This window comes from Xenopus laevis, chromosome 8S (assembly GCF_017654675.1).
Source record: "Xenopus laevis strain J_2021 chromosome 8S, Xenopus_laevis_v10.1, whole genome shotgun sequence".
Lineage (NCBI taxonomy): Eukaryota > Metazoa > Chordata > Amphibia > Anura > Pipidae > Xenopus > Xenopus laevis.
In genome coordinates, this window is record NC_054386.1 from 54,721,419 (window position 1) to 54,745,428 (window position 24,010).

Sequence of the window (24,010 nt, forward strand, 5' to 3'; positions counted from 1 at the left end):
GGGAGGGGTTGGTAAAGATTTGAAGACATTTATTGTTGATGAATATTTTATGCTCCTGGTAAATGCCACCTGGATATACAGTATAATGACCCAGTATATGGGCTCATTGTAAAAGATGTTTAATAATCCCAAAGATACATCTTATTGAATATGCAATTAGAATTTTAACATCCATTTGTATACAAGCTGCCAAAATTAAACGCATTGGTTATCATAGGATCTGTCATTGTACCATAAATGGCGTCTATATCCTGATCACCTAATGAGAGGCGCACTCTGGAATATCTAGGGACTAATTATATTCACCATTAATGGAATATCATTACCACAAAAAAAAATAGGTAATTTGATTACCTCCAATATGACACAGGGTTATATTACTTGTATCTGTGCGGTTATGTTTTGTCCACTTTTATCCTCTTCTAGACTATGGGCCCTTCCTGACGTTCATAGTGTCCCTTTGATTATCTTCTAGGAGCACAGAACATTGGGTAACTGTTAGAGCTGCAGGCTTTCAGCTAATAGAAAGGAACTATTGGATACAGAACTCACAGAGAGACAATCCTTAGTGGAGTGGAGTAGCAGCTAAGGGAGCAGACCCTGTGGCTGTGCAGGGATAGGGTGAAATTTAAATGAAATTTCAGCCCTTGAAATTAATATAAAATTACTCAGATTTCTTTTTATTATTAGCAGTTTATTAGCAGTGGTTACACTGATAAATATAGTGCATTTTAAACTACAGATTCACTTGCTGTTTATTTCAGGGGACTAGCCATAGTTAGAAAGTTTAAGTTAGTAAAAATATGTACATATTGTAATGTTGCTCTGCTTAGAATTGACCAGGGACACAGTCAAATGAGTCTTCTCAGCTCACTAGCTTTCTTTTCTGAGCAGAGCAACATCACAAGACATCCACTTCTAACTTAGTTTTCTGCCAACTGTGGCCAGATAAGAACAGCAGGTGGTGGTCATGTTGATTGTTGAGCTTTCAAAAATGATGTAAATTGCAAAAAGAAGAACAATTTAATTTGAATTTATTCGAAGGTTTAGATTTCCTTTAATAAAGATATAGGACCTGTTATCTAGAATGCTCTGGACCTGGGGTTTTCTGGATAATGAATCATTCTGTAATTTGGATATTTATACTTTAAGTCTACTAGAGACAATACGGATTAATTATATCTTAGTTTGGATCAAGCACAAGGTACTGTTTTATTATTACAGAGAAAAAGGAAATAACTTTAAAAAATTTGGATCATTTGATTATAATGGAGTCTATGGGAGAAGGCCTTTCCATAATACAGAGTTTTCTGGATAACAGATCCCATACCTGTACTAATCGTGTGTTACTTCCCCTATGTTACTACAACCCACATGGTTACAAGGGTGGGGAGTAGGTTAGTGCCTGGAATAACATTATACTAAAAGTGTTAATATAAGTAACCTTTTATTTTCTTGCTTTCTAAAAAGCCATTAAACCCTTTGGGAAACTGTATAATCAGCTAATACAACTAATGGAGTAAAATAATTCTGTCAATTTACAGCTCTCCGCTGAGCATCTAATGATCCAGGGGCAGGAAGAAAAAATATATAAATGAAGCATTAACCAGATGCTCTATGAATAGGTAGTACACATTCCTTAGTGGCCTCAAAATAACATTCATATTTGTCCCTAGGTCAATAATAAACTTTAAAATGGATAAGTAATATGGCAGGAGGTGGGGGGGGGGGGGGATGCTGGGGCTACAGCAACTAAAATGCACTTCACTGGCTCCAGTGCTTAAAAAAACAATGGTAGAAAATGCCCCAATTAACAATTGACTACTAAAATGATTGGGCCTTGATGGGCTTTTTCTGTTTCCCACCAACTAAAGATAAGTATGAAGTGCAGTTGGTAAAGGAATGGGTTTACAGTCCTATTTAACATTCTTATGTAGGCTTAAAGTTATACCCCCCCCCCCCAAAAAAATTAATAAAGATCTACATGAATAGATCCTCTGAGCACTTTTGCAGTTTTGCTATGATCATGTAAGAGGTAACCAGAACAGCCTAGGAAAGCCTTAAACTTATCTACTAGCACCTTCCCTCTAAGGGTGAAAGTCAAGTGGAAATTAATAGTATATACACCTTTTATACATTTAATGGGCAGATACATTACAAAGAGAAAATAAAACATGAAAGTATAATGAACTCTTTGTAGCAAATTAGCTGCTAGACTGAAAGTCTAGGAATCGGTTTTCTTTTTTGACTCCCCCTACATTTCATAGTCCTACAATTAAATAATAAGAATTATTACTACTATATTACTATAGCCACCATAAAGGTTCGTGGATAATATATAGCCCCACTAAAGTGCATGCAAGCTTGATCTGGTTTACCCAGTGCTTGAATGGTGAAGTTCTTTTTGCCTTACTCACCACTGACATGCAAATTTTATTTCTAATTTATGTGACATTTAATCAGCACGCGTGGGGAACCATAGCTTAGCTTTTCATTACATCTCACTTTAGTGTATGAGGACAGCTTAACACCGAGTTACCGGGCTGATGCTTATTTTAGCCCATGGATAAAGTGATGTGATTACCATTACAGTAAGATTCATTAATAAAGGTTGAAGGGTTGTGCATAAAAGGTTTCCTTGCATAAATAAAATATACAGGTCATTTTGACCGTGTCTCATGGATTAGATATGAGGGCTAAGCACTCAAAGGAATGTAACAAGGCTTTTTGGGTGTGCTATAGAATGGAATAAGAGCATCTTTATGTCTCTGTACCTGTAATTAATCTTACCTAGCAATGCAGTGCTAAAGACTCATGCAAAGCAACTCATGTTATTGAACTACAGGGGGTGGGGGCTTGACATTGTAGTTGGAACAATATCTAGAGGGCTACTGGATGCCCTTCACGGATTTACAGTATAAAGACAGAAAATAATTATTGTTTGGGAAAATTAATTTAAATTAAACAAGCTTAAACTCGATTATTAACTTGGGCACTCCGATTTTTAATTTTATTTTTTAAATATATATTTATACCCCAGTTTGGACTCTTGTTATAGAATTAGGATGGACCCTTGACAAAATATCTAAAGCAGGAGCAATGATTAGTATGGAATTAAAGCAGCAGTGGTTAGCCCATTCCCCTTTCCGAGAGAGTGGAGTTACCCTTTCACTGAATGGAGGGGGGGGCATGGCGGTTGGCAGGGCACATTAGGGCTGGGGCCCACCCGGTTTTTTCCCAGTTCCCCACCAGCCCTGTCTGATCCTGGCTTAGTATGGGTTTGGGAACTGTTATCCAGATCTTTCTGTAATCCCGATCTTCATACCTTAAGTCTACTAGAAAATCATATAAATTAAATTAACTCAATAGGCTGGTTTTGCTTCCAACAAGAATTAATTAAATTTTACTTTGGATCAAGTACAAGGTACTATTTTATTATTACAGAGAAAAACGTAATCTTTTTTTTAAAATTGGATTTGGATGAAATTAAGTTTAGGGGAGATGGCCTTTCCATAAATCAGAGCTTTCTGGATAATGGATCCCATACCTGTACAGGGCTAATACATTAATAATAATAATATTATATTTGTAAGCTGTGGGATCCACGACAGACACTTCTCTTCTCTTTAAGGCAGTTTATTTACACACAGGGGTGACCATTTCAGGATACAAAACAAATAATAAAAATAAATCCTGCCCACTGGGCGCTACCTTTACACATGAAGAGTTCCCTTACTAAACTGGGCCCCTTGTGGACTACCAGTAAGCAAACACATAAGTAGGGGTCACCCCTGTACTCACAAATCTTCTGGGGGGATTGCTCAGCCTCCTGGCTTTCCTCAGTCAGTCAGACAGACCCTCTGTCACTTGGTCTCCTCTCTCTGCACCTTGCAGAAGCAAATGGCACCCCAGCCCCTCTGGGAGTTCCTCACACAGGCAGGTGTCCTTCCTGCTCTGTGTCCTGCTCTGAGAGACCTTCCTAACAGCCTCACTAGAACTAAATACCTTTCCACAGGACAGCCTTCCTGTGGAAGGTGAGCTCTAATCCATGAGCTGGACTTCTGGATCGGAGTACCTGGCTTGCCTGTTCTTTCCAGAATACTCCAGCTTCCAGGACCTGGCAACCAAAGCTTTTAAACAGAGAACCTATTTTCTGTTTAGTAGCACCCTTCGTGGTGCCTACCTCTCCTACTATGGTGAACTTAAAGGGAAAACACATCTTTTCCCACATTGTTTTTGTCACTCTACCACAATTATATAGTTGGCACTATAATTGTATAGTGCTCAGCAGCATGCCATTCACAGTCGGGGCAAACCACTGGAATGGGACAAAAAGAAGTATCCAACCATGTGCAATTATAAACACATGGCAGTGATGCAAAAACTGTAAATTGCATTTTTTTTGCATAATGTACCACTTTATTAAAGGGGTGGTTCACCTTTTACGGTCACTTTTATTATGTTATAGAATGGCCAATTCTAAGAAACTATACAATTGTTTTTCATTATTTATTTTTATAGTTTTATAGTTATTTGCCTTTTTCTTCTGACTGTGCAGGCTGCAAATGGGTGTCACTGACTACCTTCTAAAAAACAAATGCACTGTAAGGCTACAAACGTATTGTTATTGCTACTTTTTATTACTGATCCTTCTATTCAGGCCCTCTCCTATTCATATTACAGCCGCCTGTAATGCTTGCTGCGGTAATTTGGACCCTAGTTACCAGATTGCTTAAGATGCAAATTGAAGAGCTGCTGAATAAGAAGCGAAATAACTCAAAAACCTTCAATAATAAAAAATGAAAACCAATTGCAAATTGTCTCAGAATATCACTCTCTTCATCATACTAAAAGTTATCTCAAAGGTGAACAACCCCTTTAAATGAGATCTTAGTATGTTTTTGAGAGGGAAAGTAAATTGTTTCCCAAAATGACATATTTTACTAACATTCCTCATTACTGCACTCTTTTCTTTTGACAACTGTATTCCAGTAAACATTTTCAAGGGTATATTGAATGATAGAAAGATAAATTGGCATCATAGAAAGCAGAATTGTGATGCAGAGGATTTGAATGTGATACAACTTTGACTTTGCATTTTTAGAGAATGTCCTTATAAAATAAAGAGCTGTAGGGTCAAAGCCCATATGGCATAATACTATCACATTATAATAAAGCCAGAAAGTGAGGACTCAGTTTTAATCTGGATTTTTATTTATTTGCTCCCAAAAATGTGTAAACTTAAGAACAGATTATTTTTTTAATTTATTCCATAAACAGTATACCAAAACTCATCATGTTAACAATTTGACATTTTTACCATACAGGATCAATCACAAATATTGAAAAAACTCTGCAACGAGAACAACAAAACTTCAAATCTTACAAGAATAATTTACAAGAGGATTCTATAAAACAGCAAAGAGCTCACAAAATTCGCAATTAATCTTTACACAAAATCACTACACTCTTTCACAATATCTGTTTTATTACAAAATTTCCAACAAAAAGTAGTCTGTTTTTTTTATCTTTGTATTTTGGTTTTTAAAACCAGAAATATTTTTTTAATTATATATCCTTTGATTGACGCTGCCAATGGTGTGGGCGCCGAAAAAAAGGAAAACCCACACATACAGACAACTTCACAGCACTTTTCTAAGAAAAATATACACTTACAAAATATATTACAAATTGGCACACTTAAAAATATACAAGTTTTTGTAGGCGTCTTATAGTGATCCCTTAAAGAATTATACTTCGATTGCCTCTACAGATATTTATAAAGCTCATTCTAAAAGAAAGAAAGGCAAAATGATTTCAGTTGCAGTAGTTCACGTTTAAACAAACATCTGTTGTTACATTCATATAATTGGGCCTGTTACAATTTATAATTATATATACTGTATATAATACTCAGAAAGGAGCTTGCAAATAAAAATTACCTGTAGCAACCTAAAATCCAATTTGAACTGGGAGGTAATATGGGATGATACAATGCAGATTGCCTAATACCAGGCGTGGATAAACAAAAAAGGTGCATGCAATAATACAAAGAAGGGGTAATATACAAAAACAATACATTCAAATTTCTGTAGGCAACATAGCAGAACAAAGAGGCCACTTTTACCCAGTTTCACATTAAAATGGATTTGGGGAAATATCACAGTTAGAGATGGATTTTAGTATATTTAAAGCCCTAATATTATTTTTTGAGTGGTATATTTATCAAAATAAATCTGAAAGCAAATTAAAATTAAGAGATCTTATTTTTACTATTATGGGTAAACAATGCCTAGTGGTTCAATACGGGGTTGAACTAGGTGGGTAAAAATTATTTTCTCAACCCAAATGACTATGTATATAAATCAGCAATGTGGCATATTTTGCCACTTATAAATGCATGTTAATAACACAATGGTTGAGATGTTATTCTCACTGTTGGTTATTTAAAGATCAGCTTTCACCAGCGTTATTTAGTGTATTGTCCTTAGGGGCCAAGTTAAGATTGCTTGTGCAATCTTTGTCATTTAACTTTAGGAACAAACAAAAAAAAACGCCAGTGGCTTTTAGGTGCCAAAGTTTTTCTTTGTTCCAAAAGTCCATTTATGTAAAATGATGAAGAATACAAAGGTTTTGTTTGGCACAAATAAACATGATTAGTAAACTCGCACAGGGTTTTCTTAGAGACTGATTGTGCCAAAAAGCATGAACTATCCTAAATTAGCCCCTTTGACCTGTGGAACAGATTCCTGAACTAAATGTACTGTATGCTCTTCATTGCATTTCTTTTTTTTTATACCTGTCTATGTCTCCTTCTGCCAACCTTATAGTTGGACTGCTGAGGAATTGGGAGATAACTGATAAAAATATGTTTACCTTGTTCCTTGTAACCAAATCAATACTGAACTTTGTACCTGGGTAAGTTTTTCTTATCCCTGTGTACTGCATGCAGCTTATCATGCACTTTTTTCAGTATCTTATAACTGAAAAAAATAAGATAGTTAAGCCTGATACTTGCAACCAGGTACACAGAATTGTTTCTGTTGCCATAGGGACACCATTGGTCCAGATGGTTTTTGAACCCAAAATTGTGCATTAGGCTAATGTCACAAGAGGCTGACCTTTGGATTCTCTTGTCCTGCATTTCCTCTGCAGACTTCTCTCTGCTGTCTCTGCACTGACAAAATTACAGCCTTGTGTAGACACACAAAGCGGATATTGTGAGAAAACTATGCATTTTACCTGTGTTATGCACTTTGTATGTCCTCACACAGGCTGATGCCGATCCTGCCCCTGCAGAGACAAAGGGGAGCTGAGGCTCAACCTTGTGTGACCTGAGCCTTCGAATGAAACCCTGCAATGCATGGTGGAGAAGACCCTCCATGTTATGTTAGCCTTAGATACTAAATATTCCAGGACTGACAGAGTAAATGAAATGTTATTTATGATTAGTGTATATTTCCTGCACATTGTGAATGAATAGTATGAATGAGTATAGACCATACAGATGTTAAATATTTCTGGCCCTTTATTGTTGCTGAAACAGCAACATTATGCGGAAGGTAGCATAGCATTATTCTTAATGCTGAAATTCTGTATTTAAAAAAATGTGCCAAACAGAATCAGCCCTTTACTGACTTCCTGCTATATGAATATATTAAATTAGTATGGATTTGCTTATCAAGGAGAGTTGGATCTACTTATATGGCCATTCTAGGCCACTTATGCAGTTTGTTTACAGAGCCTTGATTTATGGCAATACATCAGAAAATAATTTACCCGTTTTCTGTAAATATCTACATTAATAATCAACATGGTGGGCAATCTAAATAAAAATATTTTTGGCAGAATCCAAAAATGTGGTGTCCAGATTGTGCTGGGTAATTTCAGTCCAGCTCCCACCATGTTTAGTTTAGGGCTGAAAGGATCAACCTATTCATTTTAAAGTTCACTATATAATATAGCCTCTAGGGTTTTTTCCACGCAGAATAGCACCAAGCCCAGTGAATACAGTTATGGTGCATATAACTAGTGATGAGGGAATTTTTTCGCCAGCCATGGGTTTGCAGAGAAATTCTGCATTTCGCCATCTGCAAATCTTTTTGTGAAACTACTGCAAAAATTTGCCATGGAAAACTTGCCTGCAACAAAAAAAATGCCCATTGACTTTACTGCATTTGGACAAAAAAGCCACCTTAAGAAAAAAACCCCAGTTGACTATAATGCATTTGGAGTGAAATAAAATTGTTGCACAGAATTTTTTTTAATGCCCATTAACTTCGACTTTTCGCAATTATTTTTTTACAGTTTCGCAAAAAATTGCAAAATTTGCTCATCACTACGCATGACTATGATAATGGCAAACAAGGTTCCTAAAGGGCAAAGTATTTAAACCAAACATACTTGCCTCTGGTTCTGTATGATGTTAACACTTTAACAGTCACAGTCATAGGCTATCCTTACTATAGATGCCGATATATATATATATAGTGAGTATCCGCACACCAAGGCAAACACTATTGCGGCCTATGTAGCCGGGGTGTACGGTTAAAATATATATTCAAGAAACCGGCACTCCGATGTAAAAATTCTCAATTATTTATTCCGTATTTATTCTGGAAACGTTGGATAATAGTACAACGGAATAAATAATTGAGAATTTTTACATGGCAGTGCCGGTTTCTTGAATACAAGGTTATATATATGTGTGTGTGTGTATATATATATATATATATATATATATATATATATATATATATATATATATATATATATATATATATATATATGTGTATGTATGTGTGTGTGTGTGTGTGTAATTGCTTTCTCTCTCTCTATATAGCTTTCTCTCTCTCTCTCTCTCTCTCTCTATATATACATTTTTTATTACCTTGATCAATACATTCATCCCCTTTCTATAACTGACACTAATTATGCAATAAAGTGTCGCAGATAAAATGTGTGAAAATGTTATGGCAAAAGCATTTAAACTATAAATGTATAATTCTTTATATAAGGATAATATTCTGAATGATTGCACAAAAGCCCTGATATGTATATTGCATTCTAGAAAAAAAAGGACTAGAGGCATTTCTTCAATTATGGGACTACTCAATATCACTTTGTGAACACTGCCATAAAAATATTAGCCCAAAATTCATTAGTTATAAAAATTATTTTTGGCAGTATAAAATGAATTCCAAGAACACAAAAAAAATTGCAATAAAGAAATATCATTTGAAAATATATTTTGTGGCCTAAAACGATATTTGTGTTGAAATGACTCATACATCATACAGCTCAGTTTAGCTGTAACAAGATTTGTTTTGGTATTACAATTTTTTTCTTGTTCACACAATTAATTTTATACTAACAAAAAAAATAAATTTGCTGACTACAAAATTATTTTTGGTCTCTCAGAATTAATTTTGTGACCCGGAAATGTAACTCACAATGTTTAAACTGGCATTATTCTGTTCAGAGCAGCAATAAGGGAGGATGATGTGTGTTTGCAGAATTTCTGTCATCCTTATTGACATAATACCTTCTCTTTATGACCACTGTGGGTGCGGCTGTTATTGAATTGTAGAGCTGGGGCCTTTCCAATTAGCTCCTATTTGTAAGCATAAATCTCAATGTAAAGAAAGGGTAAGCAAGCAGCCTGGGTCAATGGGTCCAACCAGGTTTTTTCTCTGTGTCCTTGCTGGCCCAGTCTGTCCCTGTTCATTTAAAAGCTATCTTCCATATCACTTGTCTCAGCCAGGGCATTTTCCATTGATCTGTATAGGAAAAGCATTGGTACTGTTTTATGTCTCTGCACAGGTAATGTTCAGTGCACAGAGTAAGGTGTAGCCTTATAGTAACAATATGATTTCTGTGCCTGGACATAGTGCATTAAAGTGCACTAAAGGAAAACTAAATTTTAACTAAAGAAGTAGGGTAGAGATGTTGTACATTATGTTTTGGCCTTCTGTACCAACCCAAGTGAACTGCAGACCTTTAGCAAAAAATATCTGTGCCTCCAAATATGCCCTAGTATCTCCCCATCTCATTTTCTGCTGATTCACTGCCTGCACATGCTCTGTGCTGCTGTCACTTACCGAAATTAGGGACAGACTCAAAATATACAGTTCACATAGAATATAAATGCCACAATATAAGGCTAATTAGTAATTAATACAGATAATTATTACATGGCAGTACAGAAACCAGTAGAACTAGCATCATAATCTAATAATCAGCACTGTAGCATCTGCTTATGTTACAGGCCAACCTCATTTTCTGCTTGATAATCTGCGAGGACAGCTGCTCAGAGCACACTGAGCATGTGACACTTTCCAAGATGGTGACCCCTTGTGGCAAGTCTGAATTTCTGATGGATCATTGCTGCTATTGAGAAGCTGAAACTTTATTCTGGTGCAATAAGTTCAGTATATAAAATATGGTATTTTAAACCATATTAAATTTTTGGATTATAGTTCTCCTTTAAACCTAGTTAAAGGGGTTGTTCACCTTTGCAGGCCAGCCATTAGTATAATGTAGAGAGTGATATTCTGAGACAATTTGCAATTGGTTTCTATTTTTTATTATTGAAAGTTTTTAAGTTAATTACCCAAATGTGAGTATACAATTGTTTGAAGTTATGATTATCTGCAAGTTAGTGTTCAATAAAGAACCAATATTATCAAAACAACAACCAAAGAAAACTGTGCAAAGTAAGAAGCCTTCAAGACCCTGTTAACTTTAAGCTAACCAGTTCGGATACAATTCTGATTATTAGTACTGAAATAAAACTTAATTTTTAATCTAGGTTAATTAAAAACATGCACACACCAACAACAACAAGACTACAGAAGACTTCAAAATGAAAGTGGTGAAGTCCGGGACCGTGTCCCTAAAAAACATATTTAAAAGCCAGGCAAAAGGTAGAATGGTGGGCTGTCAGTGCCTTCAATGCTGCATTTAACAGCGTGACTGCCGCAGTGAAATTAAAGTAGTGGTGCCAGTGGCAATCCCAGAACCCTCCCTTCCATTCGTTCCCCAGACAGAGTTCCTACCTAGCTACGTGGGGAGCGAGTGGGAGCTATTCGCCCACCGTCCACAAATGCCACCCGCCCGACGCGTTTCGCCGCTTGCATGGCTTCTTCAGGGGCATAAGTCATTTGGGTGGGCGAATAGCTCCCACTCGTTCCCCACGTAGCTAGGTAGGAACTCTGTCTGGGGAACGAATGGAAGGGAGGGTTCTGGGATTGCCACTGGCATCACTACTTTAATTTCACTGCGGCAGTCACGCTGTTTAATGCAGTATTGAAGGCACTGACAGCCCACCATTCTACCTTTTGCCTGGCTTTTAAATATGTTTTTTAGGGACACGGTCCTGGACTTCACCACTTTCATTATGAAGTCTTGTTGTTGTTGGTGTGTGCATGTGTTTAATTAACCTAGATTAAAAGTTACGTTTTATTTCAGTACTAATAATCAGAATTGTATCTGAACTGGTTAGCTTAAAGTTAACAGGGTCTTGAATGCTTCTTTCTTTGCCCAGTTTTCTTTGGTTGTTGTTTTGAAGTTTTGAAGTTATTTAGCTTTTTATTCAGCAGCTCTTCAATTTGCATCCTAAGCAATCTGGTAACTAGGATCCAAATTACCCTATCAATCATGCATTGATTTGAATAAGAGACTGTAATATGAATAGGAGAGGGTCTGAATAGAAGGATCAGTAATAAAAAGTTACAATACATTTGTAGCCTTACAGTGCATTTGTTTTTTTAGAAGGGAGTCAGTGACGCCCATTTAAAACCTGCACAGAGTCCGAAGAAAAAGGCAAATAACTATAAAACTATAAAAATAAATAATGAAAACCAATTGAAAAGTTGCTTAGAATTGTCCATTCTATAACATAATAAAAGTTACCTTAAAGGTGAACCACCCCTTTAAGTTGTTTTGGTGGAAATTGTGTTGGTACAAATTGTACTGGTAATCTGAAAGGTGGCCATAGATGCACAGATATTATTTTGTATTATATTTGGTAAGTGTATGCCAAGAGATGAGCTGACCGTTATCGGCAATAGACTTGGATATCAGTCGGCTCGTCAATCAGCCATCGGCCGAACACCAGTCTTTGAGGAAGCAAAACATTTGTCAGGGTTTATTGCTGAATTGTGAGATACAGGTAGAAATTGTTTCAGCTCTAGGTATCTGTATTGAAAACAAATTATCTTTCCTGTGACTAACGGGCCACAGGAAAGATTGTAATTGTTACGACTATGGCCACCTTTAGGGTAGAACTACACGGTGCACTTCCGTGTGTTCCGACACGTCGGATGCGACAAATCTAATGTTATACAGATGTTGCACGTAGAAGCTGATTGCATGCGACACGACTGTCGGATGCGAGCGCTGCATGTTGCGTCTTCATCCGACAGTCGTGTTTTGTTGGATGCAATCAGCTTCTACACGCGATAATTGTATGACTTACATTTCATTCGGCCCATCCAACATGATGCCTGCGTTTCCTCTCATCGCGCCGGAACGCAAGGAAGCACATAGTGTAGTTTTACCCTTACTTTTCTCTATCTACAGTCACTCTGAAACAATAAAACAAAAAACAGCATGGCTGCCTCACTTTCTAACTTCAAAGTATTGTCATAAAATAAGGTTGCACTTACAGACCTGCTAGCAGAGGATGAAAAATGTTCATTGTTAAATATGTCATATGCAAATCCCATAGATGAAAACAAATGGACTGTAAACTGAATGTGGTAAAAGGGAAATAATGGAATGATAGTATTTTTATAAGAAACATAATTAGCCTTCATATTTGATATAAATGGTATATATATACATGGCACATTATCAAAAAGGTTAAGAACATTTTAGATGTTCCATTTAGAGTAGAAAAACCAATAGCATTCCAACTTTAGACTTAGGTTTGTGTGTATACTCCTGTATTTGTGTGTTTGTACACTGCCACACATACACATGCAGACACACACGTAGCTTTTAAACACTCAGCCATCGTTTTAGACAATAGTGACAGCTTAATACTTTATTCTGACCCCAAATGAGAAAATACATTGTTTTTAAGATTTATTAGCTTCAATAATTACCCCGACATATATAGAACAGTAGTGTAAATAATGTTTGGCACATTTTTATCTCCCATTTTGTAATACACTATGCTTCCTTTTCTTATATATCCCCATACTCCATTCATCTGGACCAAAATAAAGCTGAATTTACCTTAGTATATTGCTGTTCTGAGGCACAATGTTTTGAAATCATAGTTATTGCAAAATGCCCTTTGTAACAGCTTGATGCATAGACCTCCCTCCAAATAAGCCTTCTGCCTAACATCAAGGCTACACAGGTCACATGTCACACTGTTGGTTATGGCACATTAGTGAACACATGATAGCTGCTATATTAAGGAAAGGGTATTTTTTTCTGCAACAGCAATATATGTCTTGGTGAAATCTGCCTAGTGATCACTGGTGTCTGTGGAGTAGCTGTCAGGAGCATTGCACTAGTTGTACGACACCTATGCAGAAGTTGAGTTAAGCCTTAAATAAAAAATATATCCTATGTCAGTACTGCCTGACACTTTTTAATGCAGGGACTGATTATCCAATAGACCACTTATCTACAGAGCCCTTAGGGTGAATATGTGCATTGCCTGAAGACTTTCAGAGGAACAGCCTTATCCTGTGCTTTCTAACTAATATTAATCATCTATAACAACTATAAAACTTTTCAGCTTCTCATTAACGTAATTTTCAATTGGCTGAAACGAAGAGCAGGTGCTACTGCAAATGTATTACATTAGCAGTGTAATAACTGCTCAAATCTTAAAACTAGAAAAAAAGGGCTTAGAAGAGAACATTTTTGCAATTATTTGTTTCAAGGGTTTAAATTCTTTTTAAAAACCTAACTGGAAATTTGTAAATGTCATAAGTGAGTGAACAACCTGGGGAATTACTGATTTATTATACTACTTTATATTTAAAGGGACATTATATCCTGTGTATAAATAGGACATACTTTAAGTTCATTGTTTTTTGTTTTTTTTAAATAAGTATAAAGGCTATTCTGCAAAAAGTTGTAAGCTATATATTTGTATTTCCCTCTAACATGTAGACTGGGAGCTGCCATTCTGTATTCCTGTACTAAGGCAGCAGCTTTGCCAAGTAATATTGCAATTTGAACATCTTTCATATACTACAATGAAATCCTTATATAATCAATGAGTATATTTCCCTTTAGCAAAGATCCCTTCCTAAAACCTCTAGTATCCAGGGTATCCCATGCTCAGGTGAATGCTGAAGGCAGTGAATTTGCATTTGGGTAAACAGACACACAATAATAACAATGTAAGGTATGCAGCATGAGAAAATCAGGGCTGACGAATCAACAAAAACATAAGTTCAACTAAGTGTCCTGACTGTATTCTAATTTGTAACTGAAAGTCCTGATTCATGGAATGTAATAGAAAGGGGCAAAGGCTTGTAACCCACAGCAACAGCAACCAGCCAGTAAGTAACTTGTACTGACCTGCTGTTTGTAAAATCTGATTGGGCTCTGTGGCTATCTAGATCTGTCTGCAAACTTTGCACCTGATGTTGGTTTAAATTCATATCTTAAAGGGGAAGGAAACCTAGTTGGCGCAAACCCCCCACCCCCCCTCCCGTTTGTTGCCAGGGGGGAGGAGGGAGGGTGGGCAACAAATGGGAGGGGGGGTGGGGGGTTTGCGCCGACTAGGTTTCCTTCCCCTTTAAGAGAAGCCATCTGCAATCTGTCATTGGATGTGGAGAGCTGTAGTTCAGCAACAGCTTCAGTTTGGAGATTTCTGCTGTAGGTAAAGGCATCATAAAATGCAATGCCAGACTGTAGTGCATATCTACTTTTCCTAAAGCTATGGGATTCTAGGATTAAGTCCAGCCACAAAAGAGCAAAGTGACTGAAGATATTCCACTCATTCTCCTTGGTAGAGTTGTGCAGCAGTTTTTGCAACAATTAAACTATAAATAAAAGAATGCATAGAATGTGGAGCAGAACACTGATAGGCAATAAGAGAGATTATCGAGGTTAGGAAGGGGCACAGGTAACATTTTCAGCAACCAATCAGATGTACTGTACCAGTCAAAGCCAGCTGCTGATTGGTTGCTAAGAGTTTCAACGCTGGGCAAAGTTTCTGTGTAAGCCCCATTGTTTCTTTTTAGCCTTTGGTCTTTCTGGGTATGTTTATGATGTCACATAAACACAGAATGAGTCTTATACTATGAGGTAAGTCATTATGGCACATATCAACTATGTTAATTATGCAGCATGGTAAATGACTGAAACCGAACCAAATCCAAATGTATCTGTATTGTGTGGATTTAGGTTCTCTAAAGTGGGTGAATTAAAAATATAGATTTTGGAATGTTTGAAGTAAAGCGAAAGGCTTAGGTTCACAAAATATCCCCGTTGCCCTAATGATATGTCTGCTATATATATATATATATATATATATATATATATATATATATATATATATATATATATATATATATATATATATATTTCATACTATATATATTTCATACTATATATATGTACAGTCACAGATCAGAGTTTGGCACATTGTTTTCAGATTTCATGTGGGTTGTAAATAGTGCATTATTACTGTACAACAGTATGACTTTATAAACAGTCTTTCACAGAGAATATCAGATTAAGCTGCCCTTCAAATAAGTAGTCATAATTCAAACCCTCAATTTTCAGCACTCAACAGATTAACAAAAGCACAAGGCAATTATATATTTTTTCCCCCAAAAGAAACATATAACATAGACATCAATTTTAATTTTCCTTCTTAAAAAAAAAAAGATGTATTTTCTTGAAAAAAATGAAAAGTATATTTTCCCCCTCCACTTTGTATGAATTCTTGACTCCCTGCAGAAAAAAACACTCGGTGTCATCTTGATAATCCAATGAGGGGGGGGGGTTGCAATGTAAACAGTTTCAGGCTTCTGGTTTTGCAACGCAGAATAGCAAAATTTCAGCAGGGGGAGCTGAAGAACACATCATGGGACCGCATGATGTAAAAAAAAAACTAACACGAGAATTTGTTCCACGTTTCCACGTGGCTTTTCGATGCATATTTTTTTGTAGATTTTTTTTACAAGGTGTTTGAACAAAGAAAAAAAGGTTTTTGCGCTACAAAACAATGAAGCAAGTAATGTATCTTATAAATAAAGATGTCAAACTGCAGAAAATAGAAGCTTTGTTAAGATTTAGTCAATGTAAAACCCTGACCAAGTCAGAAATCAGTCATAATAGGTAGCTTGTTAGCATATGACATGCACAGCCTTTTTTCTGTATTTGCAAGGCAATGGCCGTATCATGCAGACTTGTAACCATTTTGGAGAATTAAAAAGAAACTAAAACAGAAACCAGCAGGCTTAGCAGGAATGAGGAACATAAAGTAGATACTTTAGCCACTTTGGTGCAGCATTACCTCAGTTTTTCTAAAGCAACTGTGACCGAAGGGTCCTTAAGGGCTTGATCCATTCTTTTCCCTTTAAAATTTTCATCCCTCAATGTTTTCGATGTTGACTTGTGACGGTACAGCTTTTTGTGAGTCGGTACAGTATTGGTTAAAATACTTAGGTTTCCAAAGTTCTTATCAAAAAAGGCTGGGTTAAGATTTGCTCCATAACCCAGAGGGCAGCTAGGGTCAAACACCCCTAACTTTTTACCTGAGCCCTTGTTTGCAGACTTCTTTGTGCTGCTGGCCGAGCTGCCATTTATCTTCTTTTTGAACTCTTGTGGGGTCCCAGCAAGAATTTTAAGAGTTTTTAATTTCAAGCTGTTGGACTCTGGAGACAGCAAGACATCAGGAATGTTGTTTTGGCAAACAGGACTATATAAAGGCTCCATTGAGGCCATCATGAACCGCTGAACATCAGCCATGCCAGATGCAATGTTGGACAAAATATTAGATGGTTCTTCAAACTCCCTTTGGTCATCGTCAAGCAGATTGTTAGCATTTCCTTTCTTTGAATTAGACCACCCACCACTGCTACTTTTATCAGGCTTCCAGTCATTCTGCTTTCCTGCCTTCGAAGCACCAGGTCCAAAATGCTGTATGGCATCGGCCTTGGATGTGGGGAGTGCATTGTTCAACTGGCTCTTGTCATTTGCATTTTTTACTTTTTTGGATGACTTTGGACCCACTTGCCGAGGAGCTTTTACTTGTGTTTTATCGGTGCCTTTGCTAACTTTGGGGGATTTTTTTTTTGTAGTTTTTGGAGGAAAGCTTTGGTTGGCACCAGCATTTCTGCTGGCTGCTGGTTTCTTTTTAGACTTTGATGCTTTGCTGTTGCTGGTAATGGGCCCTGTAGTTTCATCAAATGCAGATAAGCATGGGCCCTTTTCTAACACACTCACAGAATCCTCATCGTTAAACATGTGGAACTGGAACTGATGATTATTCAGTGCAAAACCATTATTGTTCTGCTCCTGAGAAGGATGCACAGTACAGTTCCACTTGGTTTTCTCTGGGCTGCTGTGCTCTGCCTGGTTACCATTCTGGAAGCCCTTTAGGTTAGCAATGGATTTTACTTCTGGACCTGCAATCTGGGGTGAGAGGTTTGGGGTGTCTGGTGGGGACATTTCAGAAAGTGAAGAGTGCCTGAACTTATCAGGGGTGAAATTGGAGATGTCTAGAAGGTCAGTGGACTCTTTTAATGGTGTAATTTCATCAATGCTCTGTTGTATGACAAGTTTGGGGCTACAGTGTGCTAGAAAATCATCATTAATTTCATCCTCACCATCCTTTTCACATGACTTCAAACTTAAAGAGCTGTAATTACTGGAACTAACAGACAATGAGCCAACTGAGTCAAAACTAATGAGCCTTCCATTGTTTGTGGTAAGCGTTCCTCTCTGTAAAGTGAAGCGCCCATCTCCATTGCTGTAATGACATGGTTGATAAGAGTCTTCTTGCTGAATCTGGCCTGCAGGCAAATATGTTTTGTGGTACAGCTGTTTGGTGGTATTCGGATTAACTTGACTATATTCAGAAGCAGTGATGTCTGCATCAGATACAGCTGTAGAGCCTGTGAATGGCCCAGATATGATGGACACTTCCTTAAGGGTTGCAATGAACTCGGTTTGATTACTAGAAGACTTTCCATGCCAGATATCTGGGAAGTTCTGTTCCATATCTAAGTGATGGGGTGACTGCTGCAACTCAGATTCAGAAGGGGGTGAAAGAACACAGCTCTGTGCAAGTTGGAGAGAATTTAACTGTTTTTCTGTCTGTATGACACTGAGTGAGTGCTGCCCCAAGGCATGTGGTGAAAAGTATGTGATGCCAGTGCTGCTAGATGAATCTGATGCATCTAACAATGTCTGTAGATAGCCTCCAGGGAGAACTGGTACATTGGTAGTTATGTGAGCAGATGGTACTGGCTTGTCGGAAGAGCAGGTAGCTTGTAAAAAAGAAGAATTATTAGCATTATTATCAGCATGGCATTGAGATAGATGGGCATTGTCTTCTGCACAATGAATTGCTTCCTCTTTTAAAAGAGTTGTGGAGTTCTGATTTTCCATAACTGGATAGATTGCACTAGTATCTTGAGCATTAATGTCTACCTGCTCCAATTTGAGCTGTCTGCACTTCAGCCTGGCTTCACTTTTAAACTTGATCTTACGGACTATCTTCCTCTCTTTGTTTTTAAGCTCTCTTTCTAAAGTTCTGCTCCGCACTGGAGCAACATCTGAAATCACATCACTTAAATGCAATCCTTTAATGCAGCTTGGGTTTTCTATGGCTAATGTATGCAAGTCATTAAGACTGGCATCATCTTTGCTACTGCATGCTTGTCTGTTTTTATAGGAGGAAAGGCCCTCTCTACTCAGTGGTTGTTCAATGGTTTGTATCCTCTGCAACCTGTGTCTGTTTGCTAAATGCCCTTTTCTCTTTCTAGGTGGGACAGGGTTTTCAGAACCATCAGGATTAGCGTTTCCATGCATTGCTGATACATTCCTTTGATGTTCCACCCAGTAGTCCTTGAGTGGTGCAAGCTTTTGATATTTTCCAAGCTGGTCATCACTCAGAGTAACTGTGGTTTCATTTGCATCGAGCTTGCCAAGTTTGACAAGCATATGCTTCTCCCCTTTAAACCTGTTGACAATGATGTATTTTATAATAACGGGAGGCTCCTTTCTATATGCTTTCCTTCGTTTTTTAGGACACCAGTCGTCATCATCTTCTTCTTTGGGGCCATCTGGAGCTTCTTCCTTCTTCTCTACAACTTTTTCATTCTCCAGAGAATCCATGTCATATAAATAGTCATCGCTGTACCTGACTTTTCTCTTTTCTCTAAGACCATAATTTGGTTGGATGAGTGAATGGGAGTGCTCACGAGACAAATACCTGCTACAGTCCGTAATGTCTCCCAGAACATCATATGAAGACTCGCTGCATGAGCTGTCATCGCTGTACTCTCCCGAGTCTTCTGCCGAATTGACTGAATCTAGAAAGTGATGTCTTTTTGTGCTGATATATTGTACCACATCCATGCTTCCACAAGACTTATTCAGGCTGGATTTCACTTCTGTGCTCTCTTCTTCATTTTCTTCTTCTTCATCATCGTCTTCAGCTCCCCAGATCTCCCCTTCTTCAAGTTTAAAATTTGAAGGGTCCAGTGCTTTCTTTCTAGAGCTCTTGCTCTCCCTCTTAGTGCAGTTGGAGAAGACACTTGGGAAAAAATTGAACTGAGCATCCTCCTGGAGGGCAGTCGTCTTTTCTCTCACATTGTCCTGAAATGACTCATATCTGATCTTTAAAGAACACACATCACTACCCAGTGTAGAGTCATCATCATCAAACATGTAATTATCAACATCTTCCTCTGAAAATAAGTTAACTGACAGATCATTCTTGGAGCACAAGTCTAGAAGTTCAATCTTACTTTCACTGATAAATGACTCAAAGTAGCCCCACTCTTGGTTTACGTTGGTTATCAAAGCCTCCTCCCCATTGCACTTGTCCAGCAGAAGACCATCATAGTAGCTCTTTTGTGTGGGGTCCTCTGAATCACTGTCGGATGGTTTTTCTGGGTCTATTTTGTCTACTTCTTGTGACTTATGAACAGGAAAGCTGAGGAGCTGGTCAGAAAGAAGCTGATCGCCATATTTTAAATTATCCCCGGTGCTCATGCAATGAATCCCAATGTCTGATACTGGGCAAGCATCATAGTCCCTGTTTACATCTCCCATTTTTATACTTACTCCTGGCTCTGGGTCAACACCATCTTTTGTTTCTATGAAGCAGCCTAGACATGTCCGACTTTGCTGCATCAAACAGTCCCCGGTAAGTGCAGATATTGCCCCAGGCTCCATGATGGTAAACTGTGTTTTTTCACTTTCACTGGACATGGACCAGGCACTCAAGCCCTTGGTGACACAGGTTGTCAGGGAAATGGCCTGTGCTGAGGGGTCACAGGCAGCATGGTCGGCCGCATCAGATAACCTCAAAGGAGATGGAGGGCTCAGTAAACAGGGTTCCTTGGAACTGATGGAGGGCAATGCTCTGTGACAAACATCAGTTTCCTTCTGCTTTAAGGCAAGAAAAGTAACAGCATCTGCAGCATTGTAGGACTTCACATTATTTTCGGGATCTGCAGCAGAGGAAAGAAACAACGTTTCACTTTTTTGGTAAAATAAACACAAACTTCAATGAACAGTAGGGGAAATTCACTAAAATGTGAAAGCCATTAACAACCCTTAACACTTAGAGGCCGATTCACTAACTTCGAGTGAAGGATTCGAAGTTAAAAAACTTCGAATTTCGAAGTTTTTTTTGGGCTACTTCGACCATCGAATGAGCTACTTCGACCTTCGACTACGACTTCGAATTGAAGGATTCGAAGAAAAAATCGTTCGACTATTCGATCATTCGATAGTATAAGTACTGTCTCTTTAAAAAAAACTTCGACCCCCTAGTTCGTCATCTAAAAGCTACAGAAGTCAATGTTAGCCTATGGGGAAGGTCCCCATAGGCTTGGCTAACTTTTTTTGATTGAAGGATATTCCTTCGATTGTTGGATTTAAATCCTTCGAATCGTTCGATTCGAAGGATTTAATCGTTCGATCAAAGGAATTATCCTTCAATCGTTCGATCGAACTATCTGCGCTAAATCCTTCGACTTCGATATTCGAAGTCGAAGGATTTTAGTTCCTAGTCGAATATCGAGGGTTAATTAACCCTCGATATTCGACCCTTAGTGAATCGCCCCCTTATTCAAGTGAATGGCTGTTAACGATTACTAATGTCGTCTGCACTGTAGTATGCAGACCCTTAGCTAAGTCAATCAATAACATTCCCATGAGAAACTGATCAATTATTATTTTTAAAGTCTACTCATATATATAATATAATGGACATGTTTTGCAGTTTTATGTGTGCTTATAAATATCTGCATTTGAACAAGTCAAGGGGTTGTTCACCTTTAAATTAACTTTTAGTATGATGTAGAGAGTGCTGAGACAATTTGCAATTGATTTTCATTTTATAATATTCACAGTTTTTGGATTATTTAGCTTTTTGTTAAGTAGCACTCCAGTTTAGAATTTCTGCAGCCATCTGGTTGCTATGGCCTGTTTTAACCCTGCAACCAGGCAGTGGTTTAAACGATAGACTGGAATGTGATTAGGCCTAAATTTAAAAAAAATAAGTAATTAAAAGTAATAATTGCAATTGTAGCTTCACATAGCAATAGGTTATTGGCTGTAGGGGTGAGTAGCCCCCATTGGAAAGCTGGAAAGAGTCAGAAGAGGAAGGCAAATAATTGGAAAAATATATTAATAAAATTAAGGCAAGTGAAAAATTGCTAAGATTAGGCCATTATATAATATACTAAGTTAGCTAAACTTAACTAAAAGTACTAAAGTTAACCTGAAGGTGAACCACCGCTTTAAATCAATGTGGTAAATGTACACCATTGTGTAAATGAAAGTAATGATTTGGTAAAAAGGGCAATGGACCTTTTATAGGGTGGTGCAGCTGGAAGGCAAGGCAGGTAGAAGTAAATTCCTTTAGGGGGGGTGTCCTGGTCCACATTTGTCATTTGACAGCATAGTGCCCATGATGAGATATAATCTAATCCTTCATTTGTCTTCTCTTAACTAACATACTGATATAACTGGGCCCATTTTTAGCTTCATGATATTATGGGAGATATATTATAATGTAAATATTATGTGGAGGGAGGAAACTGGCCGGGAATTAGCGGCGCGTGAACTGCCGGGGGGCCCTGAGGGGGTGCGGGCCCTGGCTACCCCTGGCTACCCCGGTAGTTCTGCCACTGGACATACTGCTGTTTAGATGATCTGTGCTAGAAAAAGTGTGTTGAATGCTTCCAGCTCCAGGAAAAAAGAACATGATGCTAGATTTACACATGATAACTAACATACTGATATAACTGGGCACATTTTTAGCTTTAAGATATTATGGGACTTAAATTATAAATATTATGTGGAGGGAGGACATACTGCTGTTTAGTTAATCTGTGCTAGAAAAATTGTGTTTAATGCTCCCAGCTCCAGGAACAAAGAACATGATGCAAGATTTACACAGATCAGGTGGAGTTCTCATTGGAGGGGGTACTCTTTCTTTCACTGGGTTTAAAATTTTGTTAAGCAATGTTTCTGGAATACAGCACCCAGCATGTGCTAACATTTTGTAATATGCTAAAATATGCTGGATGTCTGTTTAAATTAGAGTCAAGTTTGGTTGAGCAAGTTTTTGGTTTAGATCCCCTTTAACATACAAGTTTATGATTAAAATTATGTCACTTTAGTACCAGACACACAAACATTAAAAATGTAATCTATCCCCTGGCTAATGATAGGTGCCTTTACCATTTTCACTTATCCCATTTATCAGAAGGGTGCTGGCTCCATGTGCAGCGGGGTCTTTTTCTTCCTGGCTGTCCATCAATTTATCGTGGTGGTGCTCATTCCACAGCTCACTGTGGGTGTCCAGCCTGCAAGATAAATAAAGCACTTTATTCTTTGGCCAGGCTAAAGGAAAAAGCAATTCTGCCAATCTGCATGAAGCTAAATCCTACTAAATAAAGAAGATAAAGCTTTTTAGGATGTTACACTTATTCTACCATTGCTCGTGACATGCATGATATTAAACAGGAAAGCATGCAGATACTCTGGGCTGGATTAAGTATTTAATCAGTCTTCTTTTGGCTACCATGACTTTTTGGGGCTGGTGTGCCAACTCATGTCCTTACCCCACCTCATGTATACAAAAAGCCGCTGCTTAATGCTCTAACATTGACAGAGATGCTGGTCAATATAATGGTTGGCACAAATATGCACAGCAGAACGAAAATGCACAATAAGCAAAGATGAAGCCAATGGCATAATAATGAAAAGTCACTATGGTGATTAATTGCTTGCTTTTTTCCTTTTTTACATAAAGCATTTCACATTTGTACACTGTAACTTTGATGTATAAGTTGTCATAATGTTCCAAATGGATGTAATGAAATGAAAACATGAGATAGGAAATTAAAGTTGTGCTTGTTTTACTCTTCATCTTGTTATAGGAAGAATCTGTCACTGTTAACAATTAAATGTCTTGCTATGAAATGACAATACCAATGGGCCCCTACATGTTTCTTCCATTGACCACAGGGGAAGAACCGCTGCAGTGCATCTGGATCAGAATGCTCTAAAATGGGATTACCTATGGGCTTGAAACTCAAGTTTCTACTAGGGGTGCATCATTGTCACATAATTTCAGCTGTGGCAAAAAGCCCCTTTCTCAAATACTGCCTAAGAAGCAGGTACCTAAAATTTAGTTCTCATACCTTATTATTATTTATCTGAAAAGGCTCTGATGTTTGTAGGGCATCAAGGGAATCTGAAAACAGCTCTGCTTTATGCTATATCTCTGTTTCATATAGTGGTTAATGATTTAATACATCCATTAATCATGGATAAT

At 37.7% G+C, this 24,010-nt stretch overlaps 1 protein-coding gene and 1 long non-coding RNA gene across 4 annotated transcripts in view; one reads left to right on the top strand and one right to left on the bottom strand.

Annotated features, from left to right (window-relative positions):
- LOC121397580 overlaps positions 1-24,010 on the top strand; it is a 106,737-nt gene that overhangs the window by 6,103 nt on the left and 76,624 nt on the right. The window lies entirely within an intron of this gene.
- The window catches only part of nexmif.S (neurite extension and migration facto S homeolog), a 310,163-nt gene continuing 300,905 nt past the window's right edge, over positions 14,753-24,010 (bottom strand). For both annotated transcript variants that reach the window (XM_041574515.1, XM_041574514.1), the window contains 2 exons: positions 22,912-23,036; positions 14,753-20,669 (listed from right to left, as the gene is read on the bottom strand). In XM_041574515.1, the coding sequence (XP_041430449.1) occupies positions 16,495-20,669; positions 22,912-22,987 (4,251 nt within the window). In that variant the 5' untranslated portion in view covers positions 22,988-23,036 and the 3' untranslated portion in view covers positions 14,753-16,494. The remainder of the gene's footprint in view (positions 20,670-22,911; positions 23,037-24,010) is intronic.